This window comes from Aulonocara stuartgranti (genome assembly GCF_965226115.1).
Source record: "Aulonocara stuartgranti genome assembly, chromosome: 19".
NCBI classification, from domain to species: Eukaryota; Metazoa; Chordata; class Actinopteri; order Cichliformes; family Cichlidae; genus Aulonocara; species Aulonocara stuartgranti.
This window is the reverse complement of record NC_138955.1, coordinates 17,865,132-17,890,610: the sequence shown is the minus strand read 5'-3', so window position 1 is coordinate 17,890,610 and position 25,479 is coordinate 17,865,132. Positions and strand designations below refer to the sequence as shown.

At 40.1% G+C, this 25,479-nt stretch overlaps 1 protein-coding gene across 1 annotated transcript; it reads right to left on the bottom strand.

Moving 5' to 3' along the window:
- Nucleotides 1-1,275: 1,275 nt before the first annotated feature.
- On the bottom strand, nucleotides 1,276-25,479 carry LOC309695818 (serine palmitoyltransferase 2-like). Its single transcript, XM_082516726.1, has 12 exons — nucleotides 25,065-25,479; nucleotides 21,347-21,541; nucleotides 20,198-20,352; nucleotides 18,110-18,258; nucleotides 14,846-14,970; nucleotides 14,228-14,321; nucleotides 13,851-13,956; nucleotides 12,908-13,127; nucleotides 12,154-12,280; nucleotides 10,517-10,652; nucleotides 9,446-9,575; nucleotides 1,276-4,730 (listed from the first exon to the last, which is right to left on the bottom strand). Exons 1-12 carry the CDS (start codon nucleotides 25,221-25,223, stop codon nucleotides 4,611-4,613), a joined length of 1,716 nt encoding a protein of 571 aa, XP_082372852.1. The 5' UTR covers nucleotides 25,224-25,479; the 3' UTR covers nucleotides 1,276-4,610.

The following is a 25,479-nucleotide window of genomic DNA, read 5'->3' as shown; positions in this document are numbered from 1 at the left end:
GGCAGAAAATGTGGTTGAAGTCATTTTCTTGTGGTTTGTGGCCTTATGAAACACATGGCTTGAGTTTTCACAATTGGTTGTGGCATAACTGTGCCACAAGTGTAACTGGTATGACTTGAATAATGTTATGTTTTAAATTTAGTAGTTTGGTCTGGCAGCTTTGGTGTAGACAACATTGACTGAGCTTTGAATTGGCGTGAATTTGGTTGGTTCCCTCTTTGGTGGCAGCTTGGATGTTTTGGTTGTTTTGCTACTATGGCTGATTCTCATGCTTTAATTTGATTTTTGATTTCTGACTACTAAAGATTTTGCGAAGCAGTGTGGTGTGTTTGTTGCTGCAGGCCATGTGATGAGGTCGGGTGTACATTTAAGTAACAACACTTTGATTTTTACTTGATGTTGTAAGGTCAAATGATTTCCTGTTGACCCCATTTGCAAGAATGGATTTGCTATTTGGCGCAGATAATACTTGCACGCGCTGCTTTCTTAGTTGCAGCCTACTGTTATTGATTTGCTGCCAAAGGAAGATCAGCACTTGATGCAGCTTACCTCTTACTTCTAGGCAGTAAAGGCTGCCCCAGATTAACTGCTCCATCTCTGTTTCACTTCACTGGCCACCAACTCATCAGTGATGTTTGTCTCCTGATGGGGTAGTTTAATAAACTCTCTTTTAAGTAAACTTGTCTCCCTTCCTTAAGACTAGCATCTTGACAGCCAACCTTACACTGAGACGATTTCTGATAAGGCTTCAGTCAATAACAGATTGATCAACTGAAAGATCAGATGCATCAGCTCCTGTATGCAGTCTTTGCTTTCAGACTTCCAGATACACTCCATTGACTGGAGGTAATTTTTAACCCTGCCACTACCAACTTCTTCAAATTTGCACTGCAAATCATGCTGAAATACACCAGGATTTGGACTAAAACATTGGTAATCACTTTGTTACGGCAAAGAATACTATTGTTATGCAGTCAAACAGTTGTCTTTGGCATTGTTTTTGCTGATCTGACAAAAAGAAAAACTGGAATGGATCAAGTGGCTTAAACAAAATGCTCTTCTGAAAATGGTCAAGCACTAGGACTGAAAATGAGTGAAAAAGCCACCAGTGTCCAAAAGAACAACTTAAAAAGTTTTTCAGGAAACCTGCAGAACTATTGACAAAAACATTTAAAAAAAAAATAAAAAAAATAGAAAGTCTGCCCTCCAAATTAACACACAATCATGACACACTACATTGGGGTATTAAAAAAAAAAAATGAAGAAAATTCCAAATATTTTAAACTCTTTTATTCATCTACTCGTGTAACTGACAAGGGTGAAACATTACGTTTTAAATTTTTTACCGATATGTTGAAATAGTGCATTTTCTTGATGAAATGCAGAGAAATTAGTTAACATGGATATCACACAGTGCTAATTATACAGTCGAGTACTGCTGAAGACTAAGTAGTTGAAGAGAACAATTAAGATGTTCAAAGATGAACAACTGAAGTTATGAGAGTAGAACCAGAATTCTTAGAAAGAAAATCTGCTTCAAAGGAACTACTTTATATCAGAGAACAACGATCTCTGATGTGTGGTAACTTACACTCACACATCCGTCCCAACAGCTAATTTTTAATGAAACAATATATAAACTTTGTAGCGAGCCATCATCCATAACAGCATTTCATGCCGTTTTACCAAAACAAAGAATAAAAACAACGAGGTTATTTTGCTTTTATGGTTGAAACCAGATGCAGTCTTTGCAGAGGACTACTGAGAAGTACCAATGAACTGAAGGGAAACTGATCTAATTAATGTTCAGAAACTCCTTAGTAAAATGTCAGGACATAAAATCTTTACATAACGTAAACATATGTTTAAATATTTGCTGTGAGTATAACGGTACAGCTTCTCTCGGTTCATAATTAAAAATACATAGATACATTCTGTATTTGTATGAACAACATTGCAACCAAACTTTCAGCTCACGAACGACCATCTGTGATCGATTCTCTGCAGAAAGGAAGCCAAAAGGATAACATAAGACGTGTTACACAAGTATCCCACATTACACATCAGAAGATCCGCAAAGATGGACCAAAAAATAAAAAAATAAAACAACTCAGCAACCCCAGAAAGACATGAAGACAGAATGTAGTAGGTTACAAAAAAAAAAAAACAGCAACAATGTGTCACTTTGAGCACCACCAGCTCTGGTGCAGAGCAGCTTCTGGGAGGAATTCTTCCTGTGTGTGCATTAGTATGAAGGACGAGCGCTTGCACAGCACTCGTCAGTGTGCACACATGCAAGCGGTAGCATATACACGTGGGACATGAGTTCCCTTCACTAAGGAGTGCTGCTGTCCCAAAGCTCAGTAGTACAATGTAAATGCCCACATTTCCAAATACAGCTGCTGTTTATGTGGAAGAACGTAAAGGCAAAACACACTCGCCTATCCTAAGAAGACTGTTAACATCATTATTGACTCATTAGTCTCAGCACAAAGAAAGCATTTTGTTTTTCAAGGCAAAACAATTATCAGGCACAAAGCAGCAAAGAGCTGGATCCTGTCCACACTAGTTTACCTGCGCTAATAGATATTCTTCAGTTTGAACCTCGTCACATGACTTAAGAGGAACCCCCCCGTAACAAACAGGAAGACAAACACAGTCCCAGTAATTCTGGTCCTGGTGGGGGGAAAAGACGCTGACTGTATAATGTGTATTATGTTTTAGGGTTAAATTCCCCATTTTTTTTTCTCCAGTAGCAGCACTCAAGTGTGTTTAAATCTCAACATGGCTTTTTAAAATGTTTTTTTCTGAAATGGAAAGTGGTAGTTCTGTCAATGAAAGAAATCATGTTTATAGTTTTGCAACATAAAACTGATTATTATAAAAGTGTTATTCACTTAAAGCGGTGCGTTTAAGCTTTTCCTTTTTTTTTTGTATATATAAAATCGCTACAGCAGTGGATATTTATAATAATTCTACCCAAAGTTTCAAATAAAAATGTCAGCGAATGCAAACGTCATCTCTGTGAGCCAAAACCTCAGCGTTAGACTGCTCTGAATGTTCAGTTATCAAAAGGATTTTCTACTCCTGGGGCTCGTCTCATTTAGAGAAGATGTCTTTGTTATAATCATCACGAGTGTCGCTCTGAGTGAAGAAACCACGCCCACTTGTTATCAGCAAACACTTAGGGAGGTGTGACCAATCAGAAGAAAGTCAGTTCCAATGAAAGGGTGCTAAAAATGGGTCATTTTCTAACAAATTGAGATGAACTGAGAGGCGGCTCCAAGGCTCAGTATCACATAAATAAAGATTATTTTGAACTGTGAATAATGCAAAGCTACTCTATAAGAGTTTAACAGTAACAATACAGAGAGCAGGTCCTCCTTAAGTAAAATGAAAAAACAAAACAAAACATGTAATATCATTGCAATCATTTCATTACTGAAAAAAAAGATAAAATCAAATGTTTGAAAGAGTAATTAGTTTTTGATTTCTATTTCAACTTGTGATTTTTACTGAAGCCTTGAACAGGATATTAAACATTTATTCTTTTGAGCCATGCGGCCCATTCAGGAACATTTCCTCACACATACAAACATCACAGATAATCTGTTCTGTTCACTTTGGCACTGTTCTACTGACCCAGAGCTGATCTCAGTGGAGGCAAATAAAATTCTCAAACGCAAAATTATGGCAATACCTTCATCTTACTGCTGAAGACAGATATTTCACTTTACTGGAGATACATAAAAGACAGTATTTGGGATTTGGGGAAATGCGCTCATCTGCTTTGTTGCTTAAATTCAGATCTATGCTATGCAGCAGGAAAAATATGAAGTGAAAGTTAGCAAACGGTGAGCTTAGCTTTAAGACTTGAGGCTGACTTTGTCCATCCAAACTTCTAAATAATAGCAATAAATGTCAAAATGTTCTTTTTTTTTTTTTTAAATGGAAAGCTGTCAGGTAATTAGCTCTAAACTGACAGATTCCCTGTTACATTACTCGAAAAAAACGGAAGGAACTGGCTGTAAGTCATGTCATGTTTGCACGCCAACAGGCTCCTGGTGGTGAAGAATTAGGTCTTGTGGAAATGCATCTAGTGATTTCTACTTATGACAATAACGGCTCCTTTCAAAGGAGTGGAAGAAAGGACCGTTCATTGATAGATGGTAACGATGTTCTCCTTATTAGTCTCCTTACATTTTCGATTTAAGTCAGATTCATGTCATAAGTGAAGAAAAAACAAAAAGATGACGTGCACACTGGATCTGTAATTACAAGCTTAACAAAGGCCAAAACCACAAATACTAAAGACACAACCAAACAAACAAAAAAATCTTAAAAAAAAAAAAGTGATAAAAGACACAGGAAGCAGAGGTGCCATTTTCACTGTTCACAATCTCTGCATGTGTAGTAAGGCAAATAAAATCTGAGGGTATTTTTAAGCGTTTTGCTTTCGTCTGGGGAGGTTACGAGTTGGCAACATGATGGCAGGGGGCACGTACGCACAAGTTTCTCCTTAAGGAAGACTTGTGATCCATCTTGACCGACCCGCTCTGTATTTTCCGGGGTTGTTCTGGTTCACGCCACTTAAGCAGCAGAGTGATTCATCAGTCGTCAATATCCTCATACACATCATCATCAAAAGGCCGCGCAGAAGACAGCTGCAGTCTGTGACGGGAGTACTTGAGCTGAAGGAGGTCTCCAACCTCACTGATGACGTTCAGCGCCTGTGGAGACATTTATACAATGAAGAAGAAAAAAAAATGCTGTCAGTCTGAAGGCCAACATGAAGAGCGAGGACGTTTACAGATGCAGAGACACCAGCCTCGTAAAACCAAATTGTAAACTGGGGCCGAAGCAGGAAAGATCTCTGGTTTGAACTTTTACATTTTTCACTTCTATTACCTGGGTGTTAGAGCAAAGTGATGAGTTCATACAGACACGTCTTCCAAACAGCAGCAAATCGTCATTCTATCTAAAGCCCTACAACTAAGGGGGACATATTCACTCTGAGCGCATGAGCTCTGGTTAATGCAACTGAAGTGCTACAGTTCAAGCTGTTATAGCATAAGGTCGACAATAATTACACAATGTAGGGATGAGTATATATATTGCTGAAATTTTAATGTGGTTTTGCTTTGTTGCATCATGCATGTTTGTTTCATCAGTTTTAACTTTAAGCTTCATCAGTAGATTTCTGCTCACTTGAGGTCAGAGCAACAAGCTGCAGAACAAACAACCTTTTAAAAAGTTTTAAGATTCAATACTGTCAGCTCAAAAGCACATTAATGGATTAATTGGCATAAATCTGGACTCCCGTTTTTATGAATCTACAGTTTCCTTTTTAAAATTAATATTTCTCTCTCAAGATTGCAAATGCTACATTTTGTTCACCAGCTATTTGTTAAATCCCTCAGTCCTGCAGCACACAGCTGCTTTTCTGAAATAGGAAACGAGATTTATTGTCGCACATCTCACACTGGTGACATTAACCAGGAATAATAAAGTAACAGGCTGGAAAAGAAATACAAGAGAAAAAAAAAAAAAAAAAAGAGTGGAGAATTTCCAAAAATTCAGAGTAAAGTTAGATTTCTCCCAGTGCGTCAAAACCTTATACAACGCGTTTTTGTTCTGAAATTAGAGCTGTGGAGTAACATGCATGCGTGGAGTACATTGTTCCCATTACACCAGATGTTTATTCACCAATTCCTGGACTTATGCAACTTTGGATAAGTGACTATTTATGGGGCTTGAGGAGTTTTTCAGTGTTTCAATGTGTGTAGGTTGCCAGTAAAGCAATATATACCTTCTGTTTATGGTAAAGCTTTGTGAGGATGACAGATGGGCTTTGTATCACATCTTAAAGTATAAAAGGAACTGAAATGCTTTATTGCAGTCAAATCATGAGTATCTTTCTGTGTCGTTTCGGCCAAATATTAAGTTGGTTCATCTCCTTAATCAAGTAAGGCTTTTCAGGTAGACTAGAAAAAAAAATAAAATGAAATAAAAAAAAAAATATATTTCATGGAAGAATCAATCACTATTCTACCTCTGATGCTTTTAACATTTTGAGCCATCAGATGTCGAAGTAGCTCCTCCAAATCAACACTAGGTGGACAATTTTGTAACCGTCTCCACATTTTCAGATACATTAGTTATAACCTGACATTTAAGGTTGACAGATTATTGCGGTCAGTAGAATGAAATAACGATGGCAATAAAAGGATTTAGGTCGGGATGTAAGTGTGGGTGTGAGAGAGTGAAAAGATAATACTCTGAAAGCTCGCCAGCGGATAAAAGAAACACAAACCAAGATGACACTTCAAAGTGCATGAGAATAATACAGAGAGGAAGACTAACGGAGACAGATTTTACACCATGACAGATAAAAGCACTACGGTACAGTACTCCCACTCCTTGTCTTCAGCTTATTTTGTTCAATTTTTTGAAGTGCACCGAGAATAATAGGAAGATACCATAACCCTGGATATACAAAACTTCCTGGAGACACAGTTTGTATCTGCGCCAACTGAGCTACACACATTAGACAGGAAGCACAGGAGAAAGCTCAACCTCTGTGTGAGAGGATTTACATTAGTGTCAAAATAAGAAAAGAACCGTGGAGGATCTAAGACGGTGGCCCGTAGTGAAGAGCAAACAGGTCTGCAGTGAGCTCATTTCAGCAACGCAGAAGAGCCCTCGCTGTGAAGAGTGGGCGGATTTAGATGTGTTGTAATCAAAGCTGAACTGTCTGCACTTACACAGGCCAACACAAAGAGCAATGTTGAGGTCTACACTCAAAACACAGGGAACAAACAGTACGTTAACCTGCAGAGTGATACAGCTGACACTTTATTTTTATATGGAGCCTCTTCTGGGAGACTTTTCCTGACACTCTCTAAATCCAAGTGAGGCATTCTTGTCCTTTGATGGATTTCTGGCAATGGGATGTCAGACATTAAGCTGCAAGGGACTCGGCATGCTCTAAGTTACTCAAGGCATAGGTAGACATTTGAGGTCAAAAGAGATCATATCAGTGTCCCTCAAATTGCAGACAGTGTTTGCCCCTGTTAGACTGCTCCACTTTATTTAATGCCAACTAGATTTCTCCACTTAGTTTCAAACAGCTCAAAGGTCATTACACTGCTGTGAAACAGGAATGAACAAACTTTAGAGAGTATAACTAAACAAATCAGGCCTGGCTAGTAGCAGCCAGCACCACTCAAATAAGCCTGCCACTGGTAGACTATTAGTAATTGCACCCCTCTCCTCCTTGTGAACTCCTGCCGGCAAATCTAGCTAACAAGCTACATGCTGGAAAAACTTTGACAAAAACCTGATCTGTGTGCAGGCCCAGTAATTAGCCATAACCCCTGTGAAAGTACACTTAGCAAAACACCAGTGAGCTTATTCATAGAGGCTCGGGTCTAACAATTCTGAATAATTAGAGGAATTCGGGGAATGTTTTTCACTGAAATGTAATGGCTTCAGCCTGACCGTTCGCCTATGTGGACAGCGAGAAGTGGATACGCAAGACTAGTCAGCATCAATACATCTGCAGCTGTAGGTGCTGCAGTCTTTCTTTAAAGAAAAAAAAAACCTGACAGCTTTTGCATACTAAGTACAAGCTGCAGAATATTACATCCAATTAACTGCCATCATCAGACATCAGAACAGAGCAGAACAGTATTTTTAGTGGTCATTATTTAGCAGGATTTAATGACACACAGTGGTGTGTAACAGCTTCTTCTTGGTCTTAAAGCCCAAAAAAAAAAAAAAAAGAAAGAAATTGTCCCATTTTGAGAAATCATTGTTGACCTTTACCTATGAGTATTACCATAAAAGAATATCATATCTAGAATGTGTTAAATGAGACATGCTGAATACTAAACACGTGTTAAGGCGTCCCCGTGCCCAAGAAGTCTTCTGTGTCCTGTCTCAATGACTACCGCCCTATCGCACTTACACCCACCATCATGAAGTGCTTCGAACGGCTCGTCATGAGACACATCAAGACCCTGCTGCCCCCCTCACTGGACCCAATGCAATTTGCATACCGCCATAACCGCTCAACGGACGACGCCATCTCCACTGCACTCCATCTTGCCCTGACACACTTGGACAAGAAGGACTCACACGTTCGAATGCTGTACATAGATTTCAGCTCAGCATTTAACACGATCATCCCCCAACAACTGATCGGAAAGCTGAGCCTGTTAGGCCTGAACACCTCCCTCTGCAACTGGATCCTGGACTTTCTGACCGGAAGGCCTCAGTCAGTACGGATCGGGAACTGCACCTCCAGCACCACCACATTGAGCACTGGGGCCCCACAAGGCTGTGTGCTCAGTCCTCTACTGTTCACACTGCTGACTCATGACTGTGTAGCAACACACAGTTCAAATCACATCATTAAATTCGCTGATGACACGACCGTGGTGGGTCTCATTAGCAAGAACGACGAGTCTTGCTAACGAGAGGAAGTGCAGAGACTAACGGACTGGTGTAAGGACAACAACCTGTCTCTGAATGTTGACAAGACAAAAGAGATGGTTGTTGACTTTAGGAGGACACGAGGCGACCACTCACCGCTGAGCATCAACGGCTCCTCTGTGGAGATCGTTGACAGCACCAAATTCCTGGGTGTACACCTGGAGAAGGACCTCGGCTGGTCCCTCAACACCAGCTCCCTGCACAAGAAAGCCCAACAGCGTCTCTTCTTTCTGAGAAGACTGAGAAAGGCCCGGCTTCCACCACCGATCCTGACCACCTTCTATAGAGGAACTATTGAGAGCATCCTGAGCGGCTGCATCACTGTCTGGTTTGGGAGCTGTGCCATATCAGACCGCAAGACCCTACAGCGGATAGTGGGAACAGCAGAGAAGATCATCGGGGTCTCTCTACCCTCTATTGAGGACATCTACACCACACGCTGCATTCGCAAAGCCACCAGCATTGTGGCTGATCGGACACACCCCTCTCACACACTCTTTACACTCCTGCCATCTGGAAAAAGGTACCGAAGCATTCGGGCACGCACATCCAGACTGTGCAACAGCTTTTTTCCACAAGCCATCCGTCTCCTCAGCAAAAAGGGACTGACTGATAAACACGCACACACACACATACACTAACATTATCACTCAGCTTAACTCAAATACCTCAAAACATTGAGACTGGACTGACTAACCAACACAAAGCGCAAACACACTGACCTACACCACCAAACCATCGCACACACCAACCTGTAAATGCTCTTTTGCACAATATTATTACTAGATATATTATATATTATTTTTTTTTTTTGCACTAACTTGTCTTGTAGCACCTTGGTTCCTGGAGGAACGTTGTTTCGCCTCACTGTGTATTTTTAAACTGTATATGGTTGAAGTGACAATAAAGTTGAACTTGAACTTGAAGATATTTTTAAGTGTGTGTTTACCTGGTCGAGCATGTTTTTCGAATGGCCGGCAGAGATGCAGAAGCGTGCTCGCGATTCGATGATGGGTGTAGCAGGGAAGCCCACGACAACCACGCCAATGTTCCTCTTCAGCATCTCCCTGCCAAACGCTCTGGTGGGAGAGACAAAGCTGGCTAGATCAGGTGACCCTGAATCCTCCCTTAGTTATGCTGCTGGGGCATTCCCAGCATTGAGTGTTTCTTCTTCAGTTACCTTTCTCACTCTCTGTGTTAATAGACCTCTCTGCATCGAATCGTACTTGTTATTAATCTCTATCTCTCTTCCACAGCATGTCTTTTATCCTGTCTTCCTTCTCTCACCCCAACCGGTCGCAGCAGATGGCCCCGCCCCTCCCTGAGCCTGGTTCTGCCGGAGGTTTCTTTCTGTTAAAAGGGAGTTTTTCCTTCTCACCATCGCCAAAGTGCTTGCTCATAGGGGGTCATATGATTGCTGGGTTTTTCCTCTGTACGTATTATTGTAGGGTCTACCATATAACATAAAGCGCCTTGAGGCAACTGTTGTGATTTGGTGCAGTATAAATAAAACTGAATTGAATTAAAAAAACTGAATAGCAAAAATAACCGCAGAGGTTTAATAAAGAGTATGACAGACAAAAAAAGATGGGTAAAGTCTTCTGTGAAAACATGTCTGCAGAAGCTTTACGAAGACAGACAAATTCTTCATTAGAAGAAAAAAGGAATGGTCCCAAACCTGCTTTGGTCCCAGTGTTTTGCTTGATATTTACAGCAGGATTAATTAAAGCTGCAGAGGTACAGTCCTTGTACTGATACTAAAGCATGTGTGCACCTAGACTCAGTTTCTGCAGTCAGTTTAACACCTTGAGCTCTTGTGATGTGACGTTGGGACACTGTCTACTGTCCACTGCTATAACAGAGTTTTTAAACTTGTTACCTTAATAATATTTCAGGGGAAAAACAAAAAACCCAATACTCATCAACAAATGATATAATTGATCACACTGTATTGCTCTAAGGCTCCAATTAAGAGTTCCAGCAATCAGAGCAGTAGTAAACAGCAAAGATGGAGGCTCACCCTATCTTGGCGGGCATGTAGAGCATCAAGGGTACGACGGGAGAGTCGTTGTTGCCGTAGATGATGAAGCCCATTTCTCGAAGCCTCTTGCGGAAATAGACCGTGTTCTCTGCCAGCTGCTGCACACGCTCACTGCCTAAGGATGATGAAGAAATTTGGAGACAGAGTTGATAGGAAGCACGATGGAAGTTAATCACACGGATGTCCTGCGTTCTAAGATCATCTATATCTAATCATCTAGGTTTTGTTTTTTTGCAGTGTGATGACAGCCGTTTGCTTTGCAACTTTAACGTGTTAGACACACAAGTCATCACATCCTGATGTGTTAATGGACAATATGTGAATATTCACAGAGCGCTGTGATATCCACTCATCTCTGCTTAGTGTAACTTGTTACTCACACTCACTGGATATAGCAAACTCATTAATGAAGCCTGGCTGCATTTACTGCTTTATCAGTTAAATGTTTTTGTTTTTATTGTTGGTCTGGGTTTGTTAACAAACAAGTTTATTATTTGTTTATAATAACGAGTTTGTTTGGTGTAAATCTGCATTTGCATGATTTAAATTGTGTCATGCTTGTATCATTCATCTTTTATCTACCCATATTTAGTTTCGTCTGGATTTATTTTTTCTTGTGGGTTTTTAATAATTTTTCTTTACATCCACATTTTGTCAGTCACTGGTTGCAACTCAATTTTAGAGGTGATTCTCTTACCGAGGGCTGTTTACTCTTTACTAAATTTGACTTTCCTGAAGTGCAAAAAATAAAAATGAGCTCTTAATGATGCTTTCCAAAGATGAAAAAGAAACGTTCTGCACGTCTACATTGGAATCAAACTGTGTACTGTGGACTTTAGATTTTGCTTAGCGACATCTTGAACTGTTCTAGCAAAAGGGTTGAAGTTAGATTAAACAATCCATGTAGAGGAGATAGAATTGCCTCGTCTATAAACACAGATCATCATAAAATATTCCTTAACCTCTTTAATTAAATCAAGTAACCATTATAATAAAAAAAAAAAAAATACATACATATTTATAACTGGACATCCTTCTTCCCCCCCCCCCTTCTACTCCTTTTCTTTATATAACATCTGGTGAAAAAGACCAGAGGCTGGCTCCAGTCCTACAATTCTTAACTTTGCAGTGACACCTGGTGGCCCATCATAACAATTACTGCTGACATAAAATCATCAGAAGTGGAGACGTCACCAAATTATAAACATAATGCAACAAAACAAATAACCAAGGACCTGCACCATTATGCACTATAGTAAATATGCAAGAACAGCCTGAAGTTTGCTGAAACTGGCCGTTTAACTTTTACATTTTTAATCCGAAACTGTTTTGCAGTTTGACGTTGCTGCAGAGTTTAGTTGTTTATCACTCTTTGATCAATCTATAGAGGAAGTTTTCTGACCTCAAAATAACATCTTTGTGTGCCTATATACCAATCAGATTCAGATGTGGTCATGGACTGCAGTGCATGTGGAGTGCACTATATGCAAGTGGAAAGTGAGATTTGTCTCAACATCCAACATAATGACTCCTTAAAAGCAAAACATTTTTAAACTTTATCTTGAAATGCAGTTTTCCCACATATAAAAAAGTGAACAATCTGGACTGAGGCTTACCTATTGTTGTGCCATCCTCTCCCATAATGCACTTCATAGAAGTGATGATTTGCTCCACCACAGGAGGAGACATGGAGGTGGCGTAGACCGCACTGTGGGAATGGGAGCGCAGGTATTCGATGAGCTCCTAAACCCAGGAGACACACAGAAGACATAAGCAGATACGCATGAACAGCTGCAGTCTCTCAGTCCCTCACAACGTTGCTTGTTGCTTCCCTCTTTCACGAATATGTGAAAATGTTTTTATTTTTAGAAGCACCAGATTTACATTAAAAACCTCAACAGTCTGATAAGCACAAAGTGAGAACTGAATTTCGCTTTGCGCTCTCAAACCTGTCAATCTGCCCGTTACATTTTTAGAAGGATATGAAAGTCATTAAAAGCATAATGTGAGCTACATCCTGTAACCTGTTAACACATTCCTAAGTGATTCATGACCAATTTTCTCCGACTCCTTTGTTCTGCTTGAGGGCTTCGGCAGTTCTAAGACGCCACTACATGATGATTTAGACAAAGTGTCTTATCTTGATAACCATCTCGATAAGCAAGCTTTGTTGTCAAGAATGCAACATGCACTGTTGCAATGACTAGCACTTGTGTCTGCAACAAGTGACGCTTAGAGAGTCCATGCATCAGTGCACTCTTGAAAAACTATGAGTTTAAACTGATGTTATGCTAGAAAATGCACTCTTTCCCCCCCCCCCTTTTTTTTTTCTTCAAAAAATCAAAAAATAAACAAAGAGATAAAGCTCACCCTTTTCCCTGCGATGTATCCACCTGCAGCACCAAAGCTTTTGGTAAAAGTGCCCATCATGACGTCCACGTCACATGGGTCGAGGCCAAAGTAATCCACCACACCTCTTCCTCTTGGACCCAGGGCCCCTATACTGTGGGCTTCATCTAAGTAAAGGTAGGCCCGGTAGCGCTTCTTTAAGGCAATCACTTCTGGCAGGCGCACTATGCTGCCCTCCATGCTGCAGGGAGGAAACCGGCAGAGTGGAAGGTGCATTACATCTCCTGAGGTGTTACAGCTTTGTTTTTCCCAACAAATTCAGCTTTTGCACCAGAAACTATCCACCCAACAGCTGTCAACATAGAATAAACAGCTGAAATGACTTTTGACTCAAATAAAAAAAAGTTAAACTTATTAAAAAACAAAAAAGACAGCAGAAACTGTCTTGCACGTTGCAAATGCTTTTTGTAGCACCCCATCAGACAGAATCAGGTTAGCTAACTAAGCACTGACACATTCTCAGTACAGTTTAAAGTGCTGAACCTGAATAAACCATCAGAGGAAGCTGAACCTGCTCTTGTATTTCTGGTGCAAAGACATACATGCATTAAGCACATGCATCAACAATCATTCTTAATAATCCGCCCAGGGGCTTTGGCCACAGATGGAATTGCTGCTTATGCAATAAAGTTTTTAGGTCTTGCTCAACCTGAAACTAGGAAGGAAAATAAAGGGAATTTTAAAAGTGGGCAACTCCTTTTTTTCTACTGCATAAGGCCAAAGACAATTTCAGCACAGTTGCAAAAATTGTATAAATTCAGCGCTGAGACTTTCTCCTACCAAAGACAAGATTTAAATGTACTCCCAATAGATTAAATAAGCACATCTAACAGACTTAAACGTTCTAAATATTTATTTTCCCCATGAAGTCATGTATGACATATACAGGAAATCAAAGCAGTACCTGTAAATGCCTTCAACCACTATTAGGATCTTCTTCCATGGTCTGCGAGTCCTGGGTTGGCCATGAACGATGGCTTCTCTCAACAGTTTTTCAAGGCTCTGCATATCTGACAGGAAAAAACAAAAATTTGAAGTGTTAACATTCAAAATGAAAGCTGTGGTTTTAGCAGTGGTCTTCCTTTGTATTCTACATCAAAATGCTTTCTCTTTTCCACTGACGTTGTTTTAAAGCTGGCAAACATTAGATCAGACAATCAAACTAATAAAAAGCGCTATAATTACAGACCTTGAGAAGCAATGGAAGTTTTACGACATGGCTAATGCATGGGAATAAATGCAAATAGGAAGCAGATGGATAAGAACAAATAGGAGACTCACTGTTGTGTTTAAAGACTCTGATGGTGGACCCAGATAGTCTGGCTCCCAGGACCAGAGAGGCATGGTTCAGCTCATCACTCAGGATTAGACAACCCTGCAGAAGATTAATTAGCATTAATATTTCACACATATAGGATTTGTTGCACACAATAGCAGATGGACTGCTACGTTTTTTTAGTCAACATTGTTTTTATTGGCTGGTGAGAGGCTGGAGAATCCTTTTTTTTACAATTATATAGAACAACCTCTGCTGAGAGAATTACACTGAGAATGCAGCTTGCTTTGTAGAACTGCATTGTTTCATACCTCACTGCTCTGAGTCTAACCCTACACCTTTATACCAGCAGGTCTGAATCATTTTATTAGAGCAGAAGTCTTTAGCAGTCTCACCACTGTTGGCTTTCACTTCCTTAGTTTGCTCCTTTTTCACTTTAACACACACAACCAGCCAGTCACCAGCAAGTGTTTCTTCCTGATATAAGATAAGGTGCTTGGTGTAACTGGTGACCTACAATAGCGTACTATTAAGTAAACATACTTAGAAAAGACCCATGAACATCCAGGATATCTTGCTAAAAATAAGCTCATCCTTGTCCCCTGTGTCACTTGGGGTCTTACCTTGCCAACGAGTGCTGGTATGTTCATTGAGTTAGTTGCAAATCCCATGCCGAACGCCATGGCTGATTCCACACCCAGGAACCTAGCCACCTGTTTCTCCATCTCCTCGTGTCTGTCCAGGTTACCTGAGGAACAAAAAATAAATAAATACATGAATTAAAAGAAAAAAAACCCACAAAAAACATGGGAGCTTAAAATGAACACCTTGAAGTTCTAAAACTGACATCGATTTTTTTAGTATTGTTTATTTACTTGCTTCTCCTGGGAGATGATACCACAGAAGATCAATAAAATAAGCATAAAGACTGGAGATGGAGGGAAACAGCTACCCCAGCTTTGTTCAGGTTAAATAAAACAAGAGAACTCAAGGATCCACTGCCAAAGCCAATTCCCTATTTCACGGTTAAGATGGTGAGACAGATACAGTGAGGCAAAAAAGTATTTAGTCAGCCACCGATTGTGCAAGTTCCCCCTCTTAAAATGATGACAGAGGTCAGTAATTTGCACCAGAGGTACACTTCAACTGTGAGAGACAGAATGTGAAAAAAAAAAAAAAATCCATGAATCCACATGGTAGGATTTGTAAAGAATTTATTTGTAAATCAGGGTGGAAAATAAGTATTTGGTCAATAACAAAAATACAACTCAATACTTTGTAACATAACCTTTGTTGGCAATAACAGAGGTCAAACGTTTACTATAGGTCTTTACCAGGTTTGCACACACAGTAGCTGGTATTTTGGCCCATTCCTCCATGCAGATCTTCTCGAGAGCAGTGATGTTTTGGGGCTGTCGCCGAGCAACACGGACTTTCAACTCCCGCCACAGATTTTCTATGGGGTTGAGGTCTGGAGACTGGCTAGGCTACTCCAGGACTTTCAAATGCTTCTTACGGAGCCACTCCTTTGTTGCCCGGGCGCTGTGTTTTGGATCATTGTCATGTTGGAAGACCCAGCCTCGTTTCATCTTCAAAGTTCTCACTGATGGAAGGAGGTTTTGGCTCAAAATCTCACGATACATGGCCCCATTCATTCTGTCCTTAACACGGATCAGTCGTCCTGTCCCCTTGGCAGAAAAACAGCCCCATAGCATGATGTTTCCACCCCCATGCTTCACAGTAGGTATGGTGTTCTTGGGATGCAACTCAGTATTCTTCTTCCTCCAAACACGACGAGTTGAGTTTATACCAAAAAGTTCTACTTTGGTTTCATCTGACCACATGACATTCTCCCAATCCTCTGCTGTATCATCCATGTGCTCTCTGGCACACTTCAGACGGGCCTGGACATGCACTGGCTTCAGCAGCGGAACACGTCTGGCACTGCGGGATTTGATTCCCTGCCGTTGTAGTGTGTTACTGATGGTGACCTTTGTTACTTTGGTCCCAGCTCTCTGCAGGTCATTCACCAGGTCCCCCCGTGTGGTTCTGGGATCTTTGCTCACCGTTCTCATGATCATTTTGACCCCACGGGATGAGATCTTGCGTGGAGCCCCAGATCGAGGGAGATTATCAGTGGTCTTGTATGTCTTCCATTTTCTGATGATTGCTCCCACAGTTGATTTTTTCACACCAAGCTGCTTGCTTATTGTAGATTCACTCTTCCCAGTCTGGTGCAGGTCTACAATACTTTTCCTGGTGTCCTTCGAAAGCTCTTTGGTCTTGGCCATGGCGGAGTTTGGAGTCTGACTGTTTGAGGCTGTGGACAGGTGTCTTTTATACAGATGATGAGTTCAAACAGGTGCCATTCATACAGGTAACGAGTGGGGGACAGAAAAGCTTCTTACAGAAGACGTTACAGGTCTTTGAGAGCCAGAGATTTTCCTTGTTTGAGGTGACCAAATACTTATTTTCCACCCTAATTTACGAATAAATTCTTTACAAATCCTACCATGTGAATTCATGGATTTTTTTTTCACATTCTGTCTCTCATAGTTGAAGTGTACCTCTGGTGCAAATTACTGACCTCGGTCATCATTTTAAGTGGGGGAACTTGCACAATCGGTGGCTGACTAAATACTTTTTTGCCCCACTGTATTCACCAAGTAGAACAGCTTCCTCCTTTGCCCATGCTTCTCCTCTCCACCAAGTTTAATCACTTTCACCTTGAGATTTCTTGCATAATCGTGCTGACTGACAAACTGCACTGATCGCATTCTGCTCCAATAAATTTGCGCTTCTGTCTGGGGAGTTAAAAAAGGAACCTGTCGATACTCAGATACTTAAAGTTCACATGATATATCTTGTTTGTCCAGATCATATAACATCCAAGTGTAAAGACATCAAGTTGTGGATTTCATTATGATACATGTAGTATTTCCCACATAGAGGCACAGACTTCTTCGCATCCTGTGAGGTTATCAAAACTTTAAATATTGTCTCTTTGCTTTTGTATGAATTAAACAATCAGGATACAACATGTTTGCAACATTAACCAGTAACTGTTATATTTTGTGTTTCGCTCCATTTCCAGTATTCGTACAAATCCAAGATCCAAGCTCTACTTAAGTGGTCAATTATGACTAAATATTTTTCAACAAACAACATAATATGTTGGACATAAACTCCTATAGTGTACATAAGCATTACAGCCATCTACACTCACCAGCCACTTTATTAGGGACGTGTTCAACTATATTAAATCAGTTATTTAAATGGCAACGATAACACATTTAGGCCTGTAAACATAGTCAAGATAAAATGAGCATTAGAAAGGGGAAGAAAGGTGAGTTCAGTGACTTTTAATGTGGCATGGTGCCTGATGCATTTCAGAACCTGCTAATCTACTGGGATTTTCCCACACAAGAGAAAAGATCCAGTGAGAGCAGCAGTTCACTGGTTCAAGCTGATAAGAAGGCAACAGTAACTCAAATAACTACTCGTTACAACCAAGGGAGAGATTTGCATCATAGATGTGTTTGGATGTTTCCAGCATGTTGCTGAATCTCTGCCAAGAAGAATTAAAACCTTTCTTAAGGTTAAAGGTGCTCCAACACCAGACTAATGCCTAAAATGTACTTTACAAAGTGGTCAGTGAGACTTATTTGAAAGCATTTGTAAAGACAGAAAAGTCACGGTAATTTGCAATTGGCTCAAACACCGCGCACAGATGATCATCATACTAGTTCCCACAGCTTTACTAAACTAACTGGTTTATGACATTTTGTTTACCGAGGTGAATTCAGCTGTGCTCAGTCTTGCCATTTAAGACCCAGCAGTGATAGCAAAGGTAGCGGGTGTGTCTGTGTTTTGCCATGTGTTTGTACCAATCTCCTGCCTCGTGCTCGCAACTCCAACACCGTACTTCATAGTGACTTCAGCTGCGGAGTCAGCACATGGACCTGTATTCTCAGCGAAGCCGAGGTAATTATACGAGCCCAGGTTAATCACATCCTGCACTACCCGACCCGTGTATCTGCAAGAGAGGGCGAGAGGAGAAGATAAACAGACACAGGAAACAATCAATGAGAAGAAACTAATGATTTGGGAAACAGATTGGTATAATTAATAGTAATGATTGGTAGAAGTAATTAAAAACTAGACTGAGAGGTTTGATAGCATCAGCGTGCTCTTTTTTGTTTTTCCAATCTTTCTGGTGTCTGTCTCTCCCACATCTTCTCACTTGTGTGTTTTGTTTGACTTCACGAACATTATAGATCTTAAGTTGGACCGATTTTAATATGAGATGAACGCTACATGGCTGTTCATTCTGGGGTTATCACCTTCATAATATAAAGAGTGCGAATATATATATATATATATATATATATATATATATATATATATATATATATATATATATATATATATATATATATATATTGTACAAAACTGCTACATATACAATTCTGTACTAAAGTCTTAGAGCCATTCAACATGTTTTTATATTTTGCAGCCAAGAACCAGAATGACGTGCAATTTTTAAAGTTGTCTTGAGGAACAATTGTCCAGGCTTCCTGAAAGTCTTTCAATGGTTTTTATTTCCAGTCCAGTCTTTGTACCTGAACATTTTCAGACACATGCCTTCTTTGTTAAGCCACTTAACACTGAAATATAAACACTTAAGCATAAAAAAAGGCACCTAACTCGCTGGATGAGCCAGTGTTGTGTCTCCACAAACAGACAACTTGGCAAAGAGCCAACTTTAAACTATTAAACTGTAGCTTTGTTATTAGCACCGTGCTGCAAAACCACAGAATTTGTTCACATTTCTTTAGTTAAATCTACAAAAAGGTCAAAGGTAACACAGTCTGACAAGCAAAAAAAAAAAATAGCATTTTTATTTCTTTTTGCATCAACAGGATGATTTCCAAAGCACACCACGAGACAAATTAAAAACGCAATCCAACCTTCCCTGTCCACCTTAACTGTTCATGTGCATGAAACCAAACCCTGCTTAAGGATTAGTGATCAATGGACTCTAAACAACAAGCTTCTGGTCTTATCTTGTCTTATGTTTATATTGTCTGAGTACACATGTTCTGTCTGTTCATAGAATTTACATACTATACACAGAGGTAAACAAGGTGAGAATCCTACCTGCTCTATGCAATATAATGCTGTAATAAATGTGTTCAAGATTTCTCTACTTTTATTAGGATCTAGAGAAATAAACTTTATTAGGAACAACTCTACACCTTCTGAGTCACTTATCCAATCAGCTAAAACAGGATTTTCACCACAACAGCCTTTAGTGTGAAACAAAAGTAACAAACCTCCAGTGAACAGCTTCTTTTATTACTTTGTGCTCAAAAAAAGAGAAATTCAACAGAAAGCTAAGGCTGGAGTGGGCACAGACTCTGTCAAAAGAGGACAGTTCAAAAGGAAAAGCAACCTGGTCTTATAAATCTTGAATTCTGTTCCAAATTAATGCACCAAGTCACAAACCAAAACTCCTATTACAGTCATACAGTCGTATCATATCAGGGGATATTGGGGATGTGTATTAATATTAATGTCCAGGTGAAAAATTTCTATGAAAACCACGTCAATCTCAAAGGCAGGTTTCCAGCATCTTTTGAATTCCACAACTCAATTAAGGTAGTTTTGTGTCTATTATGCAAACACATTAAGCAAATGTCACCTGATATCTGGCTGATTTATCAGTCTAGTGCTATTGTACTGTACATTAGTTTTCGTGTTTTATTTAATCAGGGGTAATGGAAAGGCCTGCCGGAGCTTTTAAAAAGCCGTGTCCAGTGAGAGACGTCTGGAACCTGGCCAACTTTGTGTGATGTTGGTAACATAGCAGTTATAAAGCATACTTCCCATTGCTATTGTGTGCCTGAAATCCTTAAGGTTAGCTTAATGATAACAATATTTGCGCTCTTGAATGAAAGCTACATTAATCTCACTCAAAAGTCCAGTTGTAGTCGTAGGTGGCTCGTTCCATCAGATCCATCTTGGCTCCCGGGACGCTGCATATAGGCCTGTTCCAGTTGTCTCTTATCCGCATATAGAGGTTTCTGGTGTAAAAGTTCTCGAAATCCTGGTAGAGCGGTACAAAATCCTACACATGGATGAAAAGGTAGATAATAAAGGAAAGTAAAAAGCAGCACAACATATAGGAATTTTCTCCTACATCACTGGTATTTCCTGTAACGATATCTAGATCTTCACAGTTTCAAGTTTCTTCAAAAGCTCACAAGGAAAGAATTTAATCTCATCCAGTTTAAGCATTACAACAACATTTAAAAGAACACACATGATCAAGGGAGCTGATATTCCTTGTTTCATGGAGGAAAACATCCGTCCGATATCGTCGGGCCCATTTAATGATTTCCCCACGAAAGGCTTCCTTTCCTTGACATAACTAAATTCTGAGAACAATGGGCTTTACTTTCACACATTACATAAGATGTTGGAAACAAAAGTGAGTGACACAGAAGACATTCTAAACATGTTCCACCTCTAACAAAAATGCAATCTTAAGCATGCACACTTTGGATTAAAGGCAACAAAGAATATTTCTATGTAAAGTTCCCCATAGCTGGACATAATTACAGCTGACAGGTTCATTTCAAACAACTGATGCTTGCTTTCTTTAAAAAACACCAAGCTTCAAGCAATGCTGATTAAAATGTTTGCAATATGACAACCTACATTGCAGATTCTAGTGATTGGGATGGATGCTTGCTTTGTAGTGTGCAAATATCACATTGGCTTACTTTGATTAATGAAACTACAAAAGGTTCCCCCCCCCCCTTTTTGTTATCACTACTGTTCCCGCACAAACACTGCAACAATTTGGTCACCAGGCAACATGTAATTAGAGCTCAGTCTCCCAGATAAGAACCATTCAACACCTGAAATGCGAGATGAATCCCTGCCAGAAGCAATCATAACGCTACAGCTACTGCGTTTAGGTAAAGGGCAGCCAAGTTTCTCAACTGCTGCCTTTATCTGGAATTTCTTAGCATGAGCCCTAACTTTGATTACCACCTTTTAGATCAATTGATTTTGTGTTCCTGCAAATTTACTGTTGCATTTGTTTTTCATCCTACCTTTTGCTCCTCTTTCTCTCTGGCGATGTGGCACCTTTCAATCTTCCAGTGACGAAGGAAGTCACGGAGGTAGCCAAAGATGGTCAGGATGCCGTAGCCCATGTATGTGAGCACTGCCACCATCATGGGGGTCTCTTCAAAGTACTCGATGAAGGGCCGGCTGTACAGCCTGCTGTTGTATGACGCTGCATAGACCTATGTAAATCAGAAAATGTACAGAAGCAAGTGGTTTAATTATTTTAATGAAAGACATGAAATAATATCTGCCATGCAAACTAGGAATCACAAAATAACTTAAAACAATCCAAACAATACAATCACAACAATTTTACAACACTAAATGAACTTCAAGACTCATGAAACATTATCATCTGCATTGCTGAACAGAGAAAAGTGGTAAAGAAGTACAAAAAAAATGCTGAAATTTTGGTTAAATTATTCCCTTTTTAAATAAAATATATACAAGTTTGGCATAATGATGATTGTGTTGCAAGTGGCAGCAATGTGACTTATCAATATGTAGTACTAGCATGTTTCACATCACGCTGTGTTACTATTTGTGTGTAATTGGAGCCAATGCAAAAAACAAACAAACAATAAAGTAGTTTATTGTCAGTAAATGTTACAGGACGTTTCTTAAGTCCAAGCTATAGAACAAGGCTCACACTGCAGCCCACAGTGCATCCACGGCTTCCATGGTTTACATTTGGTCATACAAGTTATGCAATGAAACGTGACAACTGATTCAAAACTTTGCTGAATAAAAATAACCAATTTAATCTGTTATAATAATCTTGTGGCAAAAGGCATCTTTCAATGTGTATGGGTGCTTAAGAAGCTGTGAAGAATTGTGTTTATACTTGAATCTGTCACATTCAAACAGCACATTTAAAAAATAACAACTTTAAATGTAAGTGGGAGCATGTGCTCAGAGGTGAGTCAAGCAGGAAAAAGAGCTTAAAACGCTTCAGTTTTCAAGAGGAGTTCATACAAGCAAAGCGCAGGTACCGTATACACTACACTTTGTAATTATAGTACAAAGAAAGGTCGCTTCACTTTTAACACTCCATAATATTGAATGCAGCCTTTTCTGTCACTCACGTAGCAGGTTGCTCTCATTGCATGTTTATAATGTGTTGAGATATCATCTCTTTTTGTTCACTGTGATGTGCTGTGATCTGAGCTTGAAGCCTCCGCCCTGTGTTTCAAAGTCGTAAAATCAAAAAAAACTCTGAGCAGCTCTGACAGCAGTGAGTCCCTATTTCAGTTTGATTGGTTATTTCTGCAATAAGCCCTGCTTCTCTAAGCTACCATGGTGGAAGAGCTTCTCACGGATAAGATATCAGTCTGCATTAATATGGAGAATTACCACTGAATTATTTCAGAGTTAGGTTTGCCTGTCATATTGGCTCATCTTTCCCTGCCATGTCACTGTAATTTTACCTTTGAAAGTCTTTAACTCAGCTCTGCACAGTGTTGTTCATTGTGAATGGTGTTTGTATAGATGCTGGTAAACAGACTTATATTTTTGACAGTTAGTATACGAGACCAGCGTTGCTAGCTTGCAGGGTGTCTACCTGATGATACTCTGAAAGCCAAAGTGCCAGTAAAAAACAAAGTGAAAAGAAATGAGGAAATCAAACTGCAACAATATGTTTGACAAATCTGCTGATCTAGCTGAAATTAACCTGGGAGTGCTCTGATAATTGAAACATATTTTGAGTAGAGATGTACCGATTTATCCACCTTCTTGACTGAAATTAGCTCGCTAGTATCTTAATAATGGCAGTGGCTGATATTTTGTGCTGTGTAACATCAAAGAGCTGAAAATTAAAACAAACAAAAAAAAATACACAAACTTGATTTGCTGCTCTTCAAATATAGTCGTCTTTGTCATATCTGGTGCTAAACTACATTTTATTCAATTTCTTCACCATTTTCCAATTTATATGAAACCTTTGAGTGGAAAAATATCCTTTGATTACTTAAAAATAAAAAAAGTCAGTAGCTGAAGCCATACTACGCAGGATTATGTTACAGTGATACCCAACCGCTGCTACCTGTATTTATGCAAACCTAGCCTAAAAAGAGATTCACAACATTTCCTAACTAAGACTTTAAAAGGAATAAACTTCCATGTCATTGTGCATACAATATACTTCGCCTCTTCCTTTGTCTTATTTACGAAAAAGTGGTTTAACTTTTGTTTTTATTGGCTGACATTTAGATGGTTCACTTAGAGGTACTTATTTAAAGCCAGACTGTATGAAAAAGGAAGATAAGACCAAACTATTACGTTCTGGTTCAGCTCTGTACTCAGGGAAGTAAACAGGGAGAGCGATGATTTGACTGCCAAATAAGGGAGGAGAAGGTTGTGTTGATAAACTTGAACAGATAGAATTCACTTTCTAATGTTTTTTCTTCTACATCTTGATAAGTAATTGGATAGACAATGAAACCTAATGGGCACTGTGCAGTTCACTTCACTATCGCGCTCATGGCTATTAGGGCATTGCATGTGACCGGTCATGCCTTTCCCTCAAATTCCTTACAGAATAGCAATGCTGACATCTGCATGAACCCTAATCAGCTGAGGTTTAGTCAGCAGGCACTCAGTTTCTTAGCCTGAAAAGCAAGTGTGGCAGAAACCCTCTGTGCAATTTGTACCAAATTCTTTAGTGACTAGAATAATCAGATAATAAACAGCAACGTGCTTCACGTTATTTTACTTAAGAACCACACGCTGGAGAAAACTGGGATTACTTTCCTCTCAAGAAATATTAATCTGACTCAAACAACAGGGGAAAAAATTCTCTGTATTTTCAATGCCAGTGTGTGTAGCAGCACCTAATCAGTCAGAGGAGGCCCATTAATTGGGCCAGCTACAGAAGATGCACCCAAGGGTGGAAATTTCATTAGCCTATTTGGGAAGAGCTGTTTTGCAGCATGCACTCAAGTCTCAGCGGACAGCTTGAAGTGAACAGGTGCACTGGTTCGGTGTCTCCCTAATCACTAACTCATCACAGTTTCAGTGTGGATTGCAAATGGAAGCCAACCGCCTCATGAAAGAGAAATGTTTCCAGACTTTTACTGCCAAACAAGTGAGAGAAAAGTACAGCCAAGATGAACAGAGCCAAAGAACGAGATTTAAAACTAAAACAGAAAGAAAAAGCTGACATATTGCACGAAATAAACACAACAATCTCCCTAAAGAACAATCAACTGAGTGGATGAGTTTGAGATTTGTTTCAAAATTGTCTGGAGTTATTCCATTCCCAGTTTGAGCCTCTGATCAAAGTCACAAACCTGGACTCCTCTTAAAATGGGTTGGAGAGCATCAAGGAGCCATTCAAAGTTTAGACTTTGATTTAAAAAATAAAAATATTATAATGGGGAATTAAAACGCTGCTGTAAGTCATTGAGAAAAAACGAGGTATCTAACCTGACAAATAAGCTGAAACTTTTTAAAGTGGACTTTTAAAAAAAATGGAGCTCGGCGTTTACTTTGTACAGGAGCCGGGAAACATCAGAACTCGATGACAGCATGCTGTGAGACTGCTGTCAGCAGCAGGACTCGGTCAGCTGTCCTACCCGAACACCACAGGACTTTATCATAATAACGGGAATTTAACAGCATCCTTCGGTGTCACGAGTCCACAGAGTGGATGCTTTCCCCGGCTTCACCAACCCATCCGACCCGTCCCATCCCGGGCCTCACCTCCTCCTCGGCGGTGTGGCAGCGGTTCTTGGGCGGCCGCTCATGGCAGGGGCGGGGGTAGAGGCTCTTTGCCAAACCGTTTCTCTCCGGCTTCAGCCCGTTCTTCACCCGCCGACACACTTCGTCGTCGGCTGCTTTGGTCTCGGGGCTTTCGGTCATTGCTGGGCAGGAATGGTGGAGCTGCCACAGTAACTTGCATGTAGGAACACGGAGCCTGCCCGCGGTGCAAAGCGGTGACAGTATCCGAGCAGTGAACGTTTACAAGCACACGCACTACAAACTCCCTGACACGCTCACATCCACGAACAGCAATCACACGCACAGCCCACTCCCTGTGTAACCTGAAAATCTAGATACTCAATACCGGAAAACAACGCCCCGTAAACCAACGTAAACCGAAGCCTGTCCTGGTGGG